Source organism: Rhopalosiphum maidis, chromosome 2 (assembly GCF_003676215.2).
Source record: "Rhopalosiphum maidis isolate BTI-1 chromosome 2, ASM367621v3, whole genome shotgun sequence".
Taxonomy (NCBI): domain Eukaryota; kingdom Metazoa; phylum Arthropoda; class Insecta; order Hemiptera; family Aphididae; genus Rhopalosiphum; species Rhopalosiphum maidis.
In genome coordinates this window covers 38,630,341-38,650,419 of record NC_040878.1, presented here as the reverse complement: position 1 = coordinate 38,650,419, position 20,079 = coordinate 38,630,341, and the positions used below count along the sequence as shown (strand labels likewise).

At 24.3% G+C, this 20,079-nt stretch overlaps 1 protein-coding gene across 1 annotated transcript in view; it reads right to left on the bottom strand.

The window, feature by feature from the left end:
* The window catches only part of LOC113552457 (basement membrane-specific heparan sulfate proteoglycan core protein), a 146,749-nt gene that overhangs the window by 63,182 nt on the left and 63,488 nt on the right, over positions 1 to 20,079 (bottom strand). The window contains exons 7-8 of the mRNA XM_026955336.1: positions 19,260 to 19,421; positions 13,756 to 13,878 (exon numbers count right to left, since the gene is read on the bottom strand). Coding sequence (XP_026811137.1) covers positions 13,756 to 13,878; positions 19,260 to 19,421 — 285 coding nt within the window. The remainder of the gene's footprint in view (positions 1 to 13,755; positions 13,879 to 19,259; positions 19,422 to 20,079) is intronic.

Below are 20,079 nucleotides of genomic sequence, written 5' to 3'. Positions count from 1 at the left end.
TGTTTTAGTTATTTAAATAATTGCGGATTTACAAGCCGCCAAATGATATTTTTAATCTTGGCTTCAAAGCATGTGTAGGCTGAAGGCCAATTTTAACATTACTCATAAATACAAATCTATACGAAAAGAGAATACAATATTTATACGTTAACATGATTTAATTTTTAGAGAAAAACGTCAATTTTTCTAAACAGCAGCCCGGTCTACAATTGATATAAAAATAAAAATAATAATGCATATAGGTTCATTTTAACTATATACGATAATGATTATGACGTACCGATTAATTGAATTGTTTAAAAGCAAACTTACGATAATGCCTTTAAGAAAGCGTTTGGATGGCGCAAAGAGGCGCCGGAGGTAAAGTCGAATTCGATTTGGACCCGAGAAAATAATGAAGAAAAAAGACAATATTCCGTAGGTACCACATAGAAAGTTACATTTTATTGGCCATCCAATGGCGCTTCAGGGTACCTACGTCATACAAAAGTTATTAGATTTTCATGTATACATACGCACACATATACAGAGAGCGTCACACAAATAACGCAATTATAACTTGGGCCACCCATACTGCTTTGGTCGCTATAGGTATTACAAGTAAATTCAAAATAATCAAAATTAATTAATATTATATTAATCAGCCTTTGTGTCACACAGGTTCATCATATATTTAATGCATTTAAACTACACTAACACTAAAAATTATATTTATTTATAATTGAAACCTACCTATGTATGCATACATAATATATATATTTACGTAAAATAAATACTGTACATTCAATAATGAACAAATTTTACTGACGCATTATTGAAAACTATAATCGTTATCAAAAGGTTAACAATATTGTATAGTTATTTAATTTAAGTTGACAATAATTTTAACTAGCTCTAATTATTATTAAAATTATGTTTACAGTGAAAACTTACAAAAAATTATTTTAAAAGTTTGGCTAGTCATTTACTATTGTTGATAAGTATAGAACTCTCAATAAATCTCGACAATAATCACCAACAGTAATGTTGATTGTGTTGCCAAAAAAAAAAATAACTACCACAAGACCGCGTACCTACTTTATATACGGGTAATGTATACCTTTAAATGTTATACAAAAAGTATTAAGTCCTAAATAGTTTGTACGTAATAATTTGTTCTATTGTTTAAATTGGATACTTATTATTTATTATAGGCTTGATAAGATATTTATTATTATATCGACCTGAATAATCGTTAAATATTTATTATTTTAAGAAAAAAAGGACTATAAGTAGGTCGATAATATTAAAATTAAATTTAAATAATTTGACACTAAAACTAAAATTATAATACGATATATTTGACTCTAGATATTGAAGGTATAATATATTTTTTAAACTTATATTACAACTTATAAGTAGGAATAGAAGAATAATAACAAGAAAAAATAAACATCTTAAATATTTAGTTAACTTAAAATGTAAGTTTAACTACGAAAGTTAGATAACAATCGATATATTATTTAGAATACTAATTATTAACTAAAAACAAATACTAAAATTTATGGTATACTTATGCATTCACTGAATGTAACAATAACTGCATTACTTTTTTTGTATAATAAAAAAACAAACAAACAAACGTACTAGTAATTGATATTACATGAAATAGTAAATGATTAGAACTATTTATCCGGCTCTTACCTTGTAATTGTTGGGCCGACTTTACATGCAGAACGAGGCACAAGGCTAAGGTGAAAATAGATAAAAATCCAGTTTTGTGAAACATTATTACTCTAAGAATTTTGTTTTTATATTTTTTTTAACATTAATGTCATTCGAATTAAGTAAAAAAAAAAAATATATATAATAAATAAAACTGCCTAATTCATAAACTACATGACAGTTTATTCATTCAACAACAATTTGACTATGAGACAACGACGTTTATAATATTACTACTACAATATTAATATGATAACACGGACGCACGTGCTAGACCACTATTTGTACAGCGGGAGCGCGTGGACTCGTGTCGACGAGTACGAGTGCGTATGATCGCGATGTAATACGTACCTAACGTCCTAACGGCCGTTTTTTCCCTCGTGCAGCATACGTCGAGATGTCGGTTTCGATCGGCTACGGTCGCCATCGCGAGTATTACGCGAGCGGTTACCAGTTCAGTAATAATAACAATAAAGATAATAATAATTGTACAGTATTACAATAATACCTATACCACAAGAATAACCCTTTTTGGTATTCTTAACACCGAAAACCTATTTTACTAAGTATCATAAAATTACGATAATATATAGGTTAACTTATATGATTGGCAAATATATTGTTTTAAACATAAATTATGGTATCCTAATAATAAAAACAGGAAATCGTTCTTATTAATATGATAAAATAATGCAACAGCTATAAAAAAAAATGATGAAAATTTGAGAGTGTACACATGAACAATTTTATGACATTGCTTTGCAAACGATATAGAACAGATCTATACATGAATTTAAATCTGATAAAAAATAATATGTATATATTTAAATAAACAACGTACATAGTATGGAATTTTTGGTAAAACATTACAAATGGATTTTATTATTGATTTAAAATAAATTATGCAAAATTGTTTCTTTGCAACCGACTAAACATAAAAATTATGTACCTTGTTTGTAAAATAATTCTTATTTTTTTTTTTTTTTGCATAATTTAAAAACACTGTATAATAACGTATTTTATTAATTTTAGTATCATAACAATAAATGTCAAGTTCATTCACGCTTGTGTCTCTTATATGAATGTATATAAATTATAAATATAAGTATGTAAGTATGTATAATTTATATAATATATATATATTATACATAAGTACATAATATTTGATAACTGATGGCTGATGATTAATGACATAGCATTGCTTTTCTTCTTGATTGTGGTTTTTTTAAGAAAGAAAAAAATCAATAGCTATTATATATATATATATATATAATCTAATAATTAAACATGCAAAAAAATTTTATTTTAATTTAATTTTATAAAATGATTAACAAGCCCATTGTTTTAATGTATTAGATATTACATGTATGATGTATATAACGCACTTGAAAAAGTATATACTTTGTGAACTTGTGAACACAGTTGTATATTATATTATAATGATTTATATATTTTGTACGGATAAGTATTATGTATATATTTATATGTATAAGGTATAATAATATAAAGAAAAAAAAACGTCTAAAATATGTGATCATATCATCAAAACTTTGATTTACTCTTACTTATGATTAAATCATATTTATTAATATTTGTACATAAGCTAGAGCTTAAAATCGAGACAAATCAAATATTTTATCGCCAGTGAAATATTTTAACAAACGACTGCACAACATTGTGCTTAACTTATTCAATGACCAGCCATCATAGTGATAAAACAATATAACATATTTCAAATGTATGATTTGTTTATTGTTTTGATTCATTTTTGAATTAATCGTATATCTAGAATATAATATAGAAAGATTCATATTGGAATAGGAATGAAATGTCATTAAGATAACCATAGTACTTGGTATAAAAAATTTTTGTGCAATAAATAATAATATATTAGATTTTACGTGGGTTTAATTTCATACTGACGTTATACTCGTGACTTTGGCGGCAGTAGCATAATACATTTAACATAGATGTATAAACACAATTAATACATTTATAAAACAATCAACGTTTAATGTTTATGATGCTAACATGGATACATGGAAAATCTATGGTAATGTTGCAGCTAATATTTTAATCGTATACGTATACATATTTATCACTGTTCCAAGAGTAATGAATTATTTAGTTTGTGTTTATATGAAACAAATCAACAAAATGACAAATTTTACAATACAATAATAGCAGGCACATTTTAAAAATGTTTTTGAATATATTTTTATAGGGTCTATACGATAAGATATATTAAATATAAAATGTATTTATAGGTAAAACTTATTTGGATGTCAAGAGCATTCATACTCCACGACTAAAGATATATCCACTCTTCTCACTCCATAATAATTAATAGTATTTTATCCAGAAATTTAAATACCCTTTCTAATACCCCCTTCTAATAACTTAATAATTAGTCTAAGGTTACCGCTGTTGTGTGTGTGTGTAGTGTGTGTACATAATATTTTATATCTATACATATGTGATCTCAAATATTCTAAGTATTCGTATACATAGCTTATTTCGTTAATGATGTATGTAATTTATTGAACGTATTGTACTAAATTATTAATTTATAATTAATTAAGTATTTTTTTTTAAATATAAGCATTGTAATTTATTTAATAATATACCTAAATCGTTTTAAAATATCAACTTAATTAATATTTTATAACTATACTAACTCATTGAATGTTTTGAATCATGATCTTTTGCATAATTTATTATTTATGGGAGCAAATGAAAAATACTTTAATAACTATTTATTCTATGCAGTCTTACTGAAATTACTGAAAGGTATAATATTGTTTTTGTAATGAGCTTAAAAAAAATGTATACATTTTTTATGAGTAGTTCCGTCTCTCAAACCAAGAGATTTTTTATACTAATTAATAATTATCATTTGTCTTATTACAATGAATATATATTATTAACCGACACCAAGCCATAGTTGGATAAGTATTATATTTTACGGTTTTGCTTAACGGTATTTTTTTTTAAAATAGTTAATTTTATTAAAGAATAATAAATATTTAAATAAAAACCAATAGAACATATTATAATACTTTGTAAATTATTCAAAGATAGCTGTGTTCCAACTTCCAAGACCTTTTGATAAAAAATAGCAATAAAGAATTGATATTATTTTATTTTAGAAGTGATTTGAGTGAATTATCACTAATTTTTTATCCCCCTTCATTTCCGCTGGTTCAATAATTCAAATTAATTCATGTAACTGGAAATTTAAGAAATATATGAATATTCGTAAATTAATAATAAATACTAATACTAATTACCTGAAATTTAATTCAATGAAACGTTATAATACAATCTTTTGATAAATTAAAATTTTAAACAAATCACACATACCTATAATTGTTTTGAATTTAAATAACGCCAAAGACAAAATATTATATTTAGTAAAATACTGCAGTATTAAATACCGATCACATTTCATATCCAAGATTAGGGTTAATCACGTACAAGACGTACGGCCGTCGTTAAATCACGTACAAGCAATGTGTCCAACTTGCAGGCCGTAACAAGAAGACTGCATTATAGAGCACATTATAAATTGTTTGTAAACATTTTATTTCGAAATAAATCACTATACTACCGGTTGGACGTAGGTTTACGGCGTGGCATGATAGTGCAAATGATAGGTTGGAGGAGAAAAGAAGTTTCATCTCATATAATACACCCACACGCGTCGCTGCCGCAGCCATGGATTGCTTTTTGCCTGGGAATTTGGCTTCACGTCAAATCCAGGATGCACATTACACGTATAATCGAAAGCGAAACATTGATTCAATACATAACTTTAACGTGTAATAGCTTCCGGCTACTTCGGTTGAGAAACTTATTGCACGTATAAGCTTATTTTAACATTTATAATCACTGAAATTATACTGCCGAAAGGTGCAAACTCGTCCTATATGTACCACCTTCAAGTGGGAACACGAGGGATTAATTAATATTATTATGTTTAGATGCAAAACATTTACCATAAACCGTCATATTTATTAACATTATAACATATTTTATTGCAACACCTTTTGTAATATAATCCCTGCAGGGAGTTGTAAAATTGGTTTTATTCAATAATGCCACTTACGCTACTGGTCATTTTAAAAACTCAAAAATGTAAGTACCTCGTTAAATCGTTATTTTTATTTTTGAAATTGGATCACATCCGTAAAAAACGAATTATCAAATTTATCGGTTACTTTAAAGTTGAAACTGTATATTATATAAATGTTAAGCTTTTCTCGTGTACATTGGAAGCTATTAGATATTTACGTCACGTGTTAAATTATTTAATTTCATACTATTATCATAATACTAAGAATTAAAGTATAACAATAATGTCTCTTTGAATGCATCTGGTAAGTTCCCTAATTAGTAAGTTTTTCAATATTTTAATTTAGATTTGAAGAATTAAGATTTTTAGAAACTGTTTACAAAACGAAATCACTTTAGTCTAGTGTTCATAAAATACGCTGAACATATTATAAAAAAATTAATTTATGAATTCAAAGAAATGATTTAGTTGAATTAAAAAACAATATAACACAATAACACATGTAGTGTTATAGTATCTGTCTAGTCTAATTTATTAAGCTCATAAAAAATTTAATGATTGACTATATCTTTATAGTTTTAACATAATTTGTTTTATTTTTATCGTCATCCTATTTGTAAAAATTCAGTAAATAAAATTTATTTTATTTTAAGTTGACGGCCGACTTTCCATGATTTAATTTTATATTGGTAAAAAACGTTTTAAAATAAATAAACAATAACGAAGACGACAACTAAACACAAAGTGAATTTCCTTCATCACTGTCAAAAATATTTTTTTTTGTGCATTAACTCGTCGTGGTTATAAAATTCAAAATAAAATTTTTAAGAACGACAAACAATTTTCAATAAAATTAAAAACCTCAAAATGATTCGTTTTTCCATCAAATCACCCACTCGTACATTTTATTTATTTAAACGACTGAGAGACCATGTATAATATTATTATATAATCATTTTAAATATAGAAAAATTCGGTTAAAAATTTGGCCAACGCATAATATTATCACTCAGTCCCTGTGACGCTAAAGTGCGTAACTGTAATATTTTTCCAACCTAGATATCATTCAACAGACCTATCAATTTTGATAACATTTTTGTAATTATTTTAAAATGACTTTAAATTGATGACGATGCATTTTTCATTTGATGTTTTTAAATTTTGTGGGCGTATAAAAAAAAATGATTAAATTTATTTTTAAATAACAGCAAGAAAACAACACGAATATGTGACCTAATGTAATTAGAACTATATTTCGAGAATTATATCACACATTAATTTATTGTCATTGTATCAAGACTTTTTATCAATACCTACGCATCGATGACAGGTTACAAATCAAATTGAAAATATTAAAAAAAAAAAATCGTATGTATTGAATACATATGTACCTATATATTTTGTACATTTAGTAACACGAGATTTATAAAATATCTAAATTTGGAAATATCTATTTTTTCATTTATTTCAGTTGTATATAAGTATATAACGTAATCACCAAGTATTACATTCAGTATATTCAGAACATTTAGCCAAAAAAAAAATTCTTTCAGAAAGAAACAATTATCAATAGGTTCCACGCTCAGCTGAAAACCTAAAGTTTATATTTTTTTACGAGACAGTTTAATTTCAATGAATGTTTTATGTTTTTTTATTTTTTAAATGCATTTTCAAGGATTTTTTCGAACATTAATAATATCTAAAGTGTAAATCATTCGAACTGGTGAATGATGATGTCATGGTTTGTTTTATTACAAGCAATCAGTGTATTTGTTATACATATTTTATTCTATTCTTAGGATTTTTTTATATAGAAGCTGTACGTGTTTAAATAAATATATTTTTTGATTTTTAATTTTAATGTCTAATGCTGAATAAATATTACGGACATTTATAATTTACGAATAATAGATTTTAAATTCATTGATATAAATGATTAAATTCACATCATGTATTATATTAGCTTACAAATTATATCAATGAACGGCGTTACTTAAAACCATCATTTCAAAATTTATAATTAGAACAATTTATCGTATCTGTCAAACTATATATACGAGGTAATTCAGGCCAATTAAATAGAAATTTATATTTTCAATAAAAATACACTCATTTACCACCAAACTTTTGTCCATTATCGTATTTATAGGATGTTTAATTATTATACATTAACATTTCACGAATAATTAAAAACTGTCGTTGATGAGTTTGCTTTTAATAAGTCAATAAGTTACAATCAAAGTAAATCGTTAGTTCAAAATTAATGTTTGAATTTAAATATAACGATATAAATTATTATTATTACTAGCGTTTGAAATATTTTATGAGTTATATAAGTTTTTTTTTATTATACTGATAAAAAACAAAGTATTTCTTGTTTTTTAATATAGGCACCTAGGTACTTTTTATCATTTATAAATTTTAAATTTCATTAACTATATATTAACCATTTAAACACTATAAGATAACAATTATATTTCATTATAAAGACATAGAACAGGTGTTGAGTCTATTAGTTATAAAAATATTTATTTTTTTTTCAAATATATTCAGTTATTTTATAATTTATAAGGCAATAGTAAAATTACATTGTCTTACTAATAATATATTTTATTGTATTATATTCTAGTATTTTATATTTTATAATTTATAGTAATGTATTACACATTTTTAAGTTATATTTGTAGATCAAAAACTTAAATTTGTTGTTAATCTCGTGTAGGTAAATGAAAAATGTATCAATGTTTGATAAATTAATTTTGGATATTATAATCATTTAGTGTACTGTGATTTATCATATTGGTTTTATTCGATTTAGCTGTGCTATTATATACTTGCATATTATCGATGATAATAAGTTTATAATATAAACATGTGTATTTTTCTAATTTATTTCATACATTCATCAAATAATAAATAAAAATAATTAAATTTATAAAATCGTTATATGTGTGCCAATATTTTTTTACAAAAATTGAAATTATTTTACTAAACGATTGCTTGTCAGTTGTCAAAAATATAAATAAATAATTTTGGCCATTTAACATGAACTTAAAAATGTGCCATTTTTACATTAGCATTTATTTGTGTATATAAGATATTTGCAATGCAAAATAATAATATATTTTTAGTTTGAATATCGACGCTAATAAATTATATTAGTTAAACAACATTGTTCTTCCAATCGTGGATGAATTGTTTGTAACTCTCTGTTTATTTTGAATATGGAAAATAATTCTAAACAATTTATTCAAATAAGCATTGTATTAAATATATATATATATATATATATATATATGTGTATGTAGTCCCACCGATATATTAAAATTCGGTTGTGTTAGGAGCAATGGACCTGCAAGGACAACCAACAATCGTTCATTGACAAATAATATACTTAGTCTGAGAATTTCATTATTGTATGTGAACAGAGAATACGATTTTTAGTAAAGGGAAAGTTTGTCAAAATGTACGTGTTTAAAATTAAAAAATATTTTACTAATTTATTTAGAGTACTATTCTTCCAGATTTTTCTTTGACCATTTTTAGTCACAGATTATTCGCATTACTTTTTTTCGCATTAAATTATCCATAAAATAAGCTATAGTCTTTGTCTGTGTATATCTAAACTTGTATATACATTACATTATATTACTGTATATAAATATAATTATTATGTATTCGGTTTAAAGTAGGAAATATTTAAAAAAATTTGCCGAAATACACACAAATTTGTAAATAATATGATTTATTGAATAGATAATTTTTAAGTTTATGGCAAAGTAACTGAATTAAATTTTCTATTTTATTAAATAGTGTTATTTATAATATTATGAATATTGAAAAAAATATATGAATTTACTAATTAATAATAATATTATACTTAAATATAATTTTATCCCCCTACTTCGACTAAAAATACACTGGTGTCGAGATCTTTGGAACCTATAGACATATAAACCAAAGATGGTAGACTGCATGTTATATTCTCATAGAAAAGTTTAAGTCATGTGGTCATATGCCAACAGGGTAATGTTTAAAAAATAACTCAATAGATAATATACCTATACATCGATAATAATACAAATAATAAATTTCGCTTCGTAGTTTCATATAATATCAGAATTTTATAAACATTTTCCTGTTAGCATATGGCTGCCGACTTCAATATTATCATGAAGTCGATTATCTAGTTGTTTTATATGTCTATACTTGAACCCTGACCTGTATTAATTAAACTTAAGTCTTCCACCCTCTAAGTCAGAGGTTTTTCACACTAGTAGGTCTCCCTCTCCTTACATTATTTTATGTTGTTGTAATCTTAGTTAAGCTATCAAATTTACTCATTGTATATAATAATTACTATGAAACATTTATTTGTCGCATTTTTATAGTCAAAATATGTAATAATATTCATTTTATTCAAAATATGCAAAAATATGCAAAATAAACACCACCATTTAACTCATTATGAAGTGATTCGTGGACATTACTGACAAAAATATTAATTAGAAGTCGTTAAAAAAACATACTGTTGCATATAAATCCTAGCCCTAATAATAATATTACAGATTGTAATTATACTTTTATTCGAATTATTAAATTAAACACGAAAAAGTAAATATATAATTTTATTTTAAGTATTTAAATGTACAGATATATTGATTTAAACAATATTAGACTCTAGGTACACCATACATCAGCCAAAACTTTTTTTTATGAGTTATGGACATTTACTTGTAATTTGAATATGACGGGATATAATTTTAAGTTTGAACACAGTATGTTTTTATTTAACATTAAATGTAATTTTCCTTTACTTCTAGACTCTAGTTGATAAATACCAGTAACTGGTCAATCGTATAATTCGTTATATTATAGAGTAATAGTAGGTACCTAACTATATTTTGCAATTTTCACAGTAATAAGAAATGTGCTTAATATTTAGATTATAAAATATAAAATATCGAATATAATTTCGGTTAATTACAATTTTCCAATAATTAATATCGTATTTAAAACTAATTTTAATAAATTCACCAAATTGCTCTTAAGGTACCTACAAAACTGTTTTATTAATTGGTAATTCATTACTGATAAATGATTATTATTTATTACAGTATGGGCATACACTATAGTGTATCGTGTACATAAAAAACACCTACGATAATATAATATCGACTCATTCTTTAAGCAAACGTGCTTATAATTTAATACTTCTTTTTGTGAACCACAACGTGTGTCGCGTGTGTGACTGTATGTATATGTGTAAACTGTGAACGTCTATTAGATAAGAACACATTGGTTGCGGGCGGAAAACGTTGGCGTTCATGACATCACGAAATTAAATAATAACTTTGGAGTTGCTATTAAAATGAACATGGTATAAACCTACTTACATTTAATATATATATACTCGTAACTATAAGTGTGGTGTGTATGTGTGTGTATAACATGCACCTATGATACTATACGGCTATACGGGTATTATTATGAACATATTAATTTCTGCCGTTGGCTACCTGTCTACAAGGAAAGAACCAGCGGACACCATCGGCAAAATAAAAAGCAAATAATCTATTATTATAGTGCAGCAAGAAAGAAGATCTATGAAATAATAATGATAATTACATGCAATGGACGCAATCAATCTCGTCAGTTGTTTTTAAATTCTGTAGCTATTTTTATTATTTTTTTTTAAAAATTACGTAATCTTATGAAATGATTCTATGGGGGTAATAATTTGCATTTACAGTCATTTAATTGGATTCATGAAATTAATAGATGAGGTCGTTGAGATTTTTACGAATGTCATTGAACATCATGAATACTTAAGTACTAAATAGATTATAATGTTGTCTTGGATGTTTGTAAAATAACACAGAATAGTGTATAGCTTAAAATTCATATAATGTATAAATTATTAAATTCTATTGATTATAAATGTATAACTTATAATATAGCACACAGGTAGTGTTCCATGAATTTATATAATATCATCTTAAAGAGTTGGAGGTAATCTTGTTTAATTATACTCCAATAAATATTTTTAGGACAACCTGTAGTATTAAATTAAATTTTACCATCTAAAAAATCAATAACAAACATACGTGTCAAAATAAAAAATCGAATTAATTTTATTTTGGATTTTATCACTGTAATTATAAATAATAATACTAAGTAATATATTGTATATATAACCAGTGGCGCCGAACACCTAATTTATCTATGGCATGTGTCATAGTAGATTTTATAGCTGAGGGCTTACCAAGGGTTACTAAAAATACATTTAAATAACTTTTCGGCTAAAAATTGAAAAAAAAATGGTTTTACACTAAATATGTGAGAAGTTAGTTTTGCATTTCATTGTTACATTGAAAAAAAAATTGGGGCCCAAGCTCCAGAGAGGCCCTTGGATGTACGATGTCATAGTATTTTTTAAACACTTCGGCGCCACTGTATATAACGTAGATGACAGCTAGTATATTCCTAAACATCTTAAATGGAATATAAACATAATCTAATGACAAATACTTGACAGTATTTCGATTATTCACTTTCATAGTTTCATACTAATATTATTTGATGTATATTACCGAATCTTTGAGATTATTCAACAACCTTGTGCTATCACGTGGTTTTGTATGATTATAACTTATAACTTATAAATATTTAAGATTTGCCTACTGGGTGCAGCAAACCCTGTTGTTGAACCGGCGTTGGTATATTTAAATATATTCTAAAAAATGATATAGTATATACCAAACTTAAACACACATACATCACACTTAAAATAAAGATATATATAATAATAAATAATAATAGTACTATAATAATATAATCATATTATGTAACAATCAATGTTTTTTAGTTCCACGTTATTAGTTATTTCTTACGTATTGTAAAAATGTAATCAAATCTTTTTGGATATCTAAATGTAAATATGAAATTATTCTAGACCAATTAACTGGAATTTTTACACAAATAATATCAACATAACATTTAAAATCTCCAGAACAAACAAAAAATATTTGCTGTTAAATTTGTATACAGCATAAAACATAATGTATTATTTTTTTTAATCTATTAGTTTCTGAGAGAAGCGATAATATAATAATTTTTCACCTGGTGGTTTTTGGTTGTAAAGTGATTTTGTTTGATACTTTTACTAATTAGCTACTTTTTAAAATTCTAAACAAACATATTAAAACAATAATTTTTTATAGGCATTTTAAATAAGTAATTTTTACTTATTTAAATGATAAATACCGATATTAATTGTTTTGTTATAAATTAAAAATATTATTAGTAAGAACTGAAAATGTATCATTTATAATATATTACGTATATTATATACAGTGAATTTCTGGTACAATGAATACTAATACAACAAAAAATACCGTTATATCGAAACTCATAGAATTCCTCTGTCAGAAAGCAGGGCTTATAAAGGAGCTTATTCAAATTTTGGTTACAACGAAATTCCCATTATAACGAAAAAAAATTCGGTCCCTTGAAGTTCGTTGTAACGGGATTTTACTGTATTTATATTATTATAAATTTTAATAAATATACGCAATGATATTTTTGATTTATTTTAAGATATTAACTTATTATTACTTATACTATGAATCTTTTTTTACCGTTTTACGATATTTACAGAGGTGTGTTATTAAATTTCGAATTATTTAAGTTGACATAATTTGGTAAATACCTAAAATAATTATAATAATACTAAATAAATAATATTATAAACACAATATTTTAGGACTCAAAATAATTTATCATGTACAATGATAGATCATTTAATTCAAATTTAACACACCTATATAAAATTTAAATTGATACCTAATGTATAGCAGAGCGGTGTTCACTTGCCTACCTTTTTTTTAATCTCAATTGTCATAAGTCATAATTTGTTCTAATAAATTAATTACTATAAAACAAGTATTAAACGAATGAAATCAAAATTGTCTTACCGGGAGTTAATAATGGACAATCTCTCTCGTCAGTTTGATCCAAGCATTCACTAAGACCATTGCATCTTTTTGAATTTGGAATACAGGTAGTATCGTCACATTGAAATTCATCAACTCTGCAAACTGAAATAAAACAAATCAATTATCGTATATAGTCATACTTAAATATGTAAAATATATTGATAAAATATTTTGTTGATAGTTGACATATACAGTGTAGTTTTTAGTTATAATAATAATTATATATTATTTTAATTTTCCAATAAACAATTAAATAATTTATAAATTAAAACTTATACATCATTATTTATTTTGAATATAGCATTATGAAAATCAAAGAGCATACATTTTTATAATATTGCACCTTAATTAAAATAGAAATTATTACAAATGGTTAAATTAAATATTTTATATGTAATTCACATAATTTTAGATTTTAAGTGAAGTGATAAATGTTTTGATTTTACAACGATATGTTTTTTTTGTGTATGTATGTGTGTATAATAAATAGTCGATAAAATGCTTTAATTTTCAACTTTTATCATGGTTTTGAATAGCAAATTAAATCTAGTTTGTACTTTTAAAAAGTTAAAAAAAAATCCTCAGCTTTTATTTTTATAAAAAAAATTACGGAAAAACTGGAATTTTTACACAAATCCAATTTTCGACAAAATTAATTTTGTTTTTTTTATGTAACTCGAAAACAAAAAATTGTAGATGATACTTGAAATTTTCACTAAATGTTTATATTATCGTTTTCTATTCATAACATAATTTTTTAAATGTCAATAAAAAATTATTTGCTGAGTTAAAATTCTGAATATTTAGTAAAATATCCTATTTAAGTTGTTCTTATATTTATATCAAAATATTAAAAATACTAAACTTTATTTTTAAAAGTTTGTATATAAAGTTCAAATTTTAACAACATTTATTAAAATCACAAAAATTATAAACTACACGTATTGTAGAGTATAAAAATTGTCCTGTAGTAAAAGACATGAAATTTTTAATTTTGATATCTTTAGTTTAAAAAATGAACGCATTGTTCCTCATAATATGTAGTTCATACTGGAATATACAAAAACAATTTTTAATTATAGGCATTTTAAGTTAAAATTTAAACTAATTAATTATTTTGTTATAATTTTAAAATATATTATTCGTGAAAACCTATAACTTTTACGTCTAATATTATATTATTAACAATTTTACTATACGCGATGACATTTTTAATTTATTCTAAGATATTATCTTTTTATATTATACGATTCTACTTTTATTGTTTTACTGCCTAGTTGTAGTTAAATAGATGTAATACCTATAAAAAATGCATTATTTTCAGAAAAAAATATATCAATCTACAGTAATACTAAAAGTAAAATAATTATATTAATATCAAAAAAAATAATTTAATTTGAATTTTACACTCCTATAATAGTGATATACTCGGCTCATTATGTACAGTAGAGTGGTACCCACTTACCTATCTTTTCAAAATTGGTTTTCTTATTAAGTATGGATTTTATTTAGGCGAGAGATTAGGATTAGTTTATCTCTATTACAATGTTAAAGTAAATAATTTTAGTTTTTTTATGATAATCAAAACTATTTGAACTTTTTAGACAAATCTAAATTCAACTATTAAAACAACAACAACAAAATCAAAAATGATTTTATAATACAAACATTATAAATCATTTGAGTTTAAATTTTAAATTTATTCATCATCAATAATTGCATAGGTACATTGTATAGAGCATGTATAGGAAATGTAATTATTAATATTATTATATTGAACAAATAACATAAATTTTTTTTCCTTAATAATAGTTTTTAAAATATATAAATGAGTGATGAAGAATACGTGTTACAAAATATATATCTATTGCATATTTTATAATATATTTATGTAACTCAATGGTAGAAACTATTTTAATTTTATTTTAAAACCAATGAACGCGATTTTACCAATACTAAAAAGTAAAAATAAATAGAATATTTATATCTTAAGTTAATTTTTCCGCAATAGAATGGAATACCCATTAAAAATACAATAATGAACTCGTATACATTATGTACCTCTTTATATTATTTCAAACCGGATTTTCGCTATACAATCTAATGCAAAATAAAAGCACAGTACTAACTCTTTTATAATACAAATGTTTCAAATAACAGTCGTAAAAATAATTTATCCTACAATAGGCATAAGTTATCGTAAAAACACACTTTAATGTTGGTTGAATTACTATAGGTTAGTAGTTTACAAGATAGATACTCTATAACGTAACACATTCTCATTCTCATATAGGTTTTATAATTGATCCATTGATTCACCATTGTGATTTAGTACCCTGTAGTTGGTATTATATCAAACCCTCTAATCAAATTTACCGGGTCTCGAGGAAAGTGGTTTTATAACAAAAATCCTCGGATCACGTGAATCAATAGACCATGAACTGATTTATTGACAACACTTGACGTCTGACCTTTTTTGCATGCACTTTCGTATTTATTGATACACATTATAACCAGTCCTCATTATACAGTGCATAGTGAATTATAAATAAAATAATACAATTTGTTTCAAATGAACAAGATAATATGCAGGTATATGATACAATCTAAGATTACATGGTGCTTATTAAAATTATAGTTCATGTAATAATAGTATAAACTCTCATTAGTTTTTACTCTATGTAAGTTAATTAACTAATTAATTAATAAGAAAGTGATATGCAAATACAGATTTAAATTTAAATTATTGTTTTTTTTATATTTATTATGCAAACAATTTTATTTTTTTTTACATATTTGTATAACAGTTGATACGACAAGGAATAGATTGCGAACCGCGGTTTGATCAAATTTCTCATTAAGAACAAAAATAAATATTTTCATAATTTGATTTAATAAATTTTTTAATAGCTATTTTAATTATCATCTTTGGCAGTGTTACCTTATGTTCAAGTAAAATAAATTAAATCACAATACTTTATGGAAATATTACAACCAACTTACGTGAAATATTGGCAGTATGCCTAAATCCATTAATGGAAAAGCACTCTAGAAATTTCTGCCTTTAGAACACTGTAATTCAATTTTGAGTTCGATTTGTTGTTTAAAATCCACGAGATATATTTATATTAAATTACGATAAAGAAAAATGATATCAGGGGTAATATAAGTAATTATACAATTTAATGTCAAAATAGTTTGTTTAATTTAACCATGTACCATATTTGATAAAGATGCACGAGCAGGACATAGATTATAAACGACGGAATAATGGTGCGTTGACGTTTAGTATTTATGTCGATTGTTGAACAATTGAGTGCATTTTGTTTATTTTAATGTTGACAGCGTGTCATACAAAATAATAAAATATGAATTTTTTCAAAAATGTTAAAATGAAGATCAACACAAATTTTATACATTCTAAAAGCTATATAATATATGTACTAGGGCTATACTTTAAAGATACCTTTGCATTAACTATAATCGTGTTATTTGATATAATATTTAATATTTATATTTACCTGCAACTGTAATTTATACATAATGAAACTAAGTATTATGTAAGCAAAAAAAAAAAAGAAAAGATGAATGCGATTTAAAAAAAGTTTGTGATGAATTAAATTATATTAGTTAATAAAACTTTACACGTATGTATGACAAAGTTGTTGAAATAAAAAAAATATTAGCAAAAAAAAAAAAGGTTGGGGTTTGTTATTTAAAATATTTTATTAAATAAAACCAAGTATAATTTGTATTGTATAAGAGATTTTTATTGACGAATCTGCATTTTAGGTTAGGATATTTTTTGAGCTCCCTCCCCCTGATAAGCTTCTAAAGCCACGTCTGCTATAAACCAATACCGAAATGTCGTAAAATAATGTGAAAATGTAATTAGGTTCATATTATAAATAGCTTAAAAGTTAAAATTACACTAAATATTTTGAAAATTTCAATGTGTATAAAAAATAAAGATATATATAACAGTAAAAAGTTTCAAGTCTCTATATAGATAATATTTTTGAAAAATAAAATAGATTTGATCAAAAACTGCTGTTGCGTATATATATTATATTCCTGTTCTTTGTTAATTTTTCTTGATTATTAAAAAAGTTGTGTTTTTATTTTATTAACCTTTCTTTATTCCTGTCAAGTATCAACTATATTAAATTTGCTACCAGAAATCACTTTCAATATAGAAGATTTAAGTATTTTTTCTGCTTCAAAATGTGATGAAGAACGATTAAATAATTGTAACATCATTGTAAAATCAATAAATCATACTTCGTTTTTCTATAGAGATGCATAAACCAATAGAATTATTATGTTCCTGATTACTAAAATATTTTAGCTTATTGGTACCTACTTATTCAAAATAATCTAGGTATATTTGAAAAAATATGTAATTTATATGTTTTTGTTTAATATACAATCCTTCAAATATTAATATTAAAATTTGAATAAAATATAGCTTATTGTATGTGCAGTATAATTTTGTGCATAATAGAAAAATGCCTTAACTGTGTAATATTATAAAATAGTGCATTTATAAACTACAAAATAAGTTTGGATAATGTGGTCATGCACGTTTTTTAATACACCATAATCTCAATATATTTTTTAAAACAATACGATACTTTACTTAGTTAGTCAAAAGTAGAAGCCGTAGTTTAACAGCAAAAATTTTTGTATATCAATATGAATAAAAATCTTGATGAAAATATGAAGTATTGTTTTTCATATACTTGATACTTAAGTATATGTTATAAGTTATACCTTACCTTTTACACAAATAATATATGCCCACCTAATATTATATTATATTAATTGTATTAAAAATATAGTTAGTTGATTAAAAAAAATCTAATCTAACATATAATCAAGGCCGTATCTGGGGGTTTATAGACTCAACCCCCCACCCTCTTTACAGAAAATTTGTTCTGAGTACGGCCTTGTATATATTATAATGATAATTAATAATAACTATCAGAATTCAGAATATATTTTTCAACAATTTATAATATTCTTCATGTAATAGCATATCTAACTATGTTATTAATTTAGATATATTATGTTTCTTAACTTATTAATAACTTTCTCAGATTTTTTTCCTTATAATATATTAATACTATTTACTTAGTAACAAAATTATCATATTAATTAATTTTTTGAGAAACTATGCAATATTAAAATAATATATTAAATACAATTAAGTACATAATTTGTGTTCAATAATTTATACAATTCAAAACAGAATTTACTCTCACAACTAGCACACCTTGTTTATTGTATTTAGCATCAGAATAATTAATTCTCTAGAAAAGTTTACTTCAGTCCCCGTGATTTATATATAGTTGATATTTGTATAATATTTCAAATAATTAATTTAACTACCCATGTATTAAAAATAAAAAAACACTTATTTTGTTATGCACAAAAAAGTATCCAAAAAAGTCGACACAACTGTTATTTCCTAAGGCACTTACTGTGAGGTATAAGAAGTCTTGGAACACTCGGACACATTTGTTCGTCAGTTCCGTCTGGGCATTCAGTCGTGCCATTGCATCGAGATTCTGGTGGTAAACAAGTGTTGGTGACTACACAAAGCATTTCGCTCGATTGACAAGTAGCGGTGAGACCAACATATGCTTTAGTTGTAAAAATATATATATATAAATGTGTATTAACATAGTGATTAACTACAGAAAAATCTACTTTATAAAATAAATAATAGATTTATACTTTAAAGGTACCATTTAAACTGCTCAACAAAATATATTACATTCTCAAGCAAAATAAATATTATAATAATACATTTACGAGTACGTGCACGATGATTACATAGTAGAATAAACTACTGTCAAATGTGGAGAGATTATCTTGAATTTAATTGTATAGAAATATTGGAAATATAATAACTAATCACAAAAAATTTAAATTTTACTAAATGGACTACTATTTGTATTAGAATTTAAGCACTTACGTTTTAAATTTGTATAATTATTAATAAGTATATGTACCAATACTAATATTATATTTTGAATCCAAGTATATAAATATTTAAAACATTAAAAATATTATTAAAATCGGAATTTTTTTTTGTGATTATAATATGAACCAACACTAAGTGATTTTCAAAGAATATATACGACTCGTGAACAAAGTTCTACCTGACTATTAATTATTATAATAGGTATCATATTATATAAATAATAATACTCTTAATTTCCAAACAGCAGATCTCCTACAATGCCTGTAAAGTTATTACATAAAATAACCCTTGGCTAATAAAATATAACGGCAGGT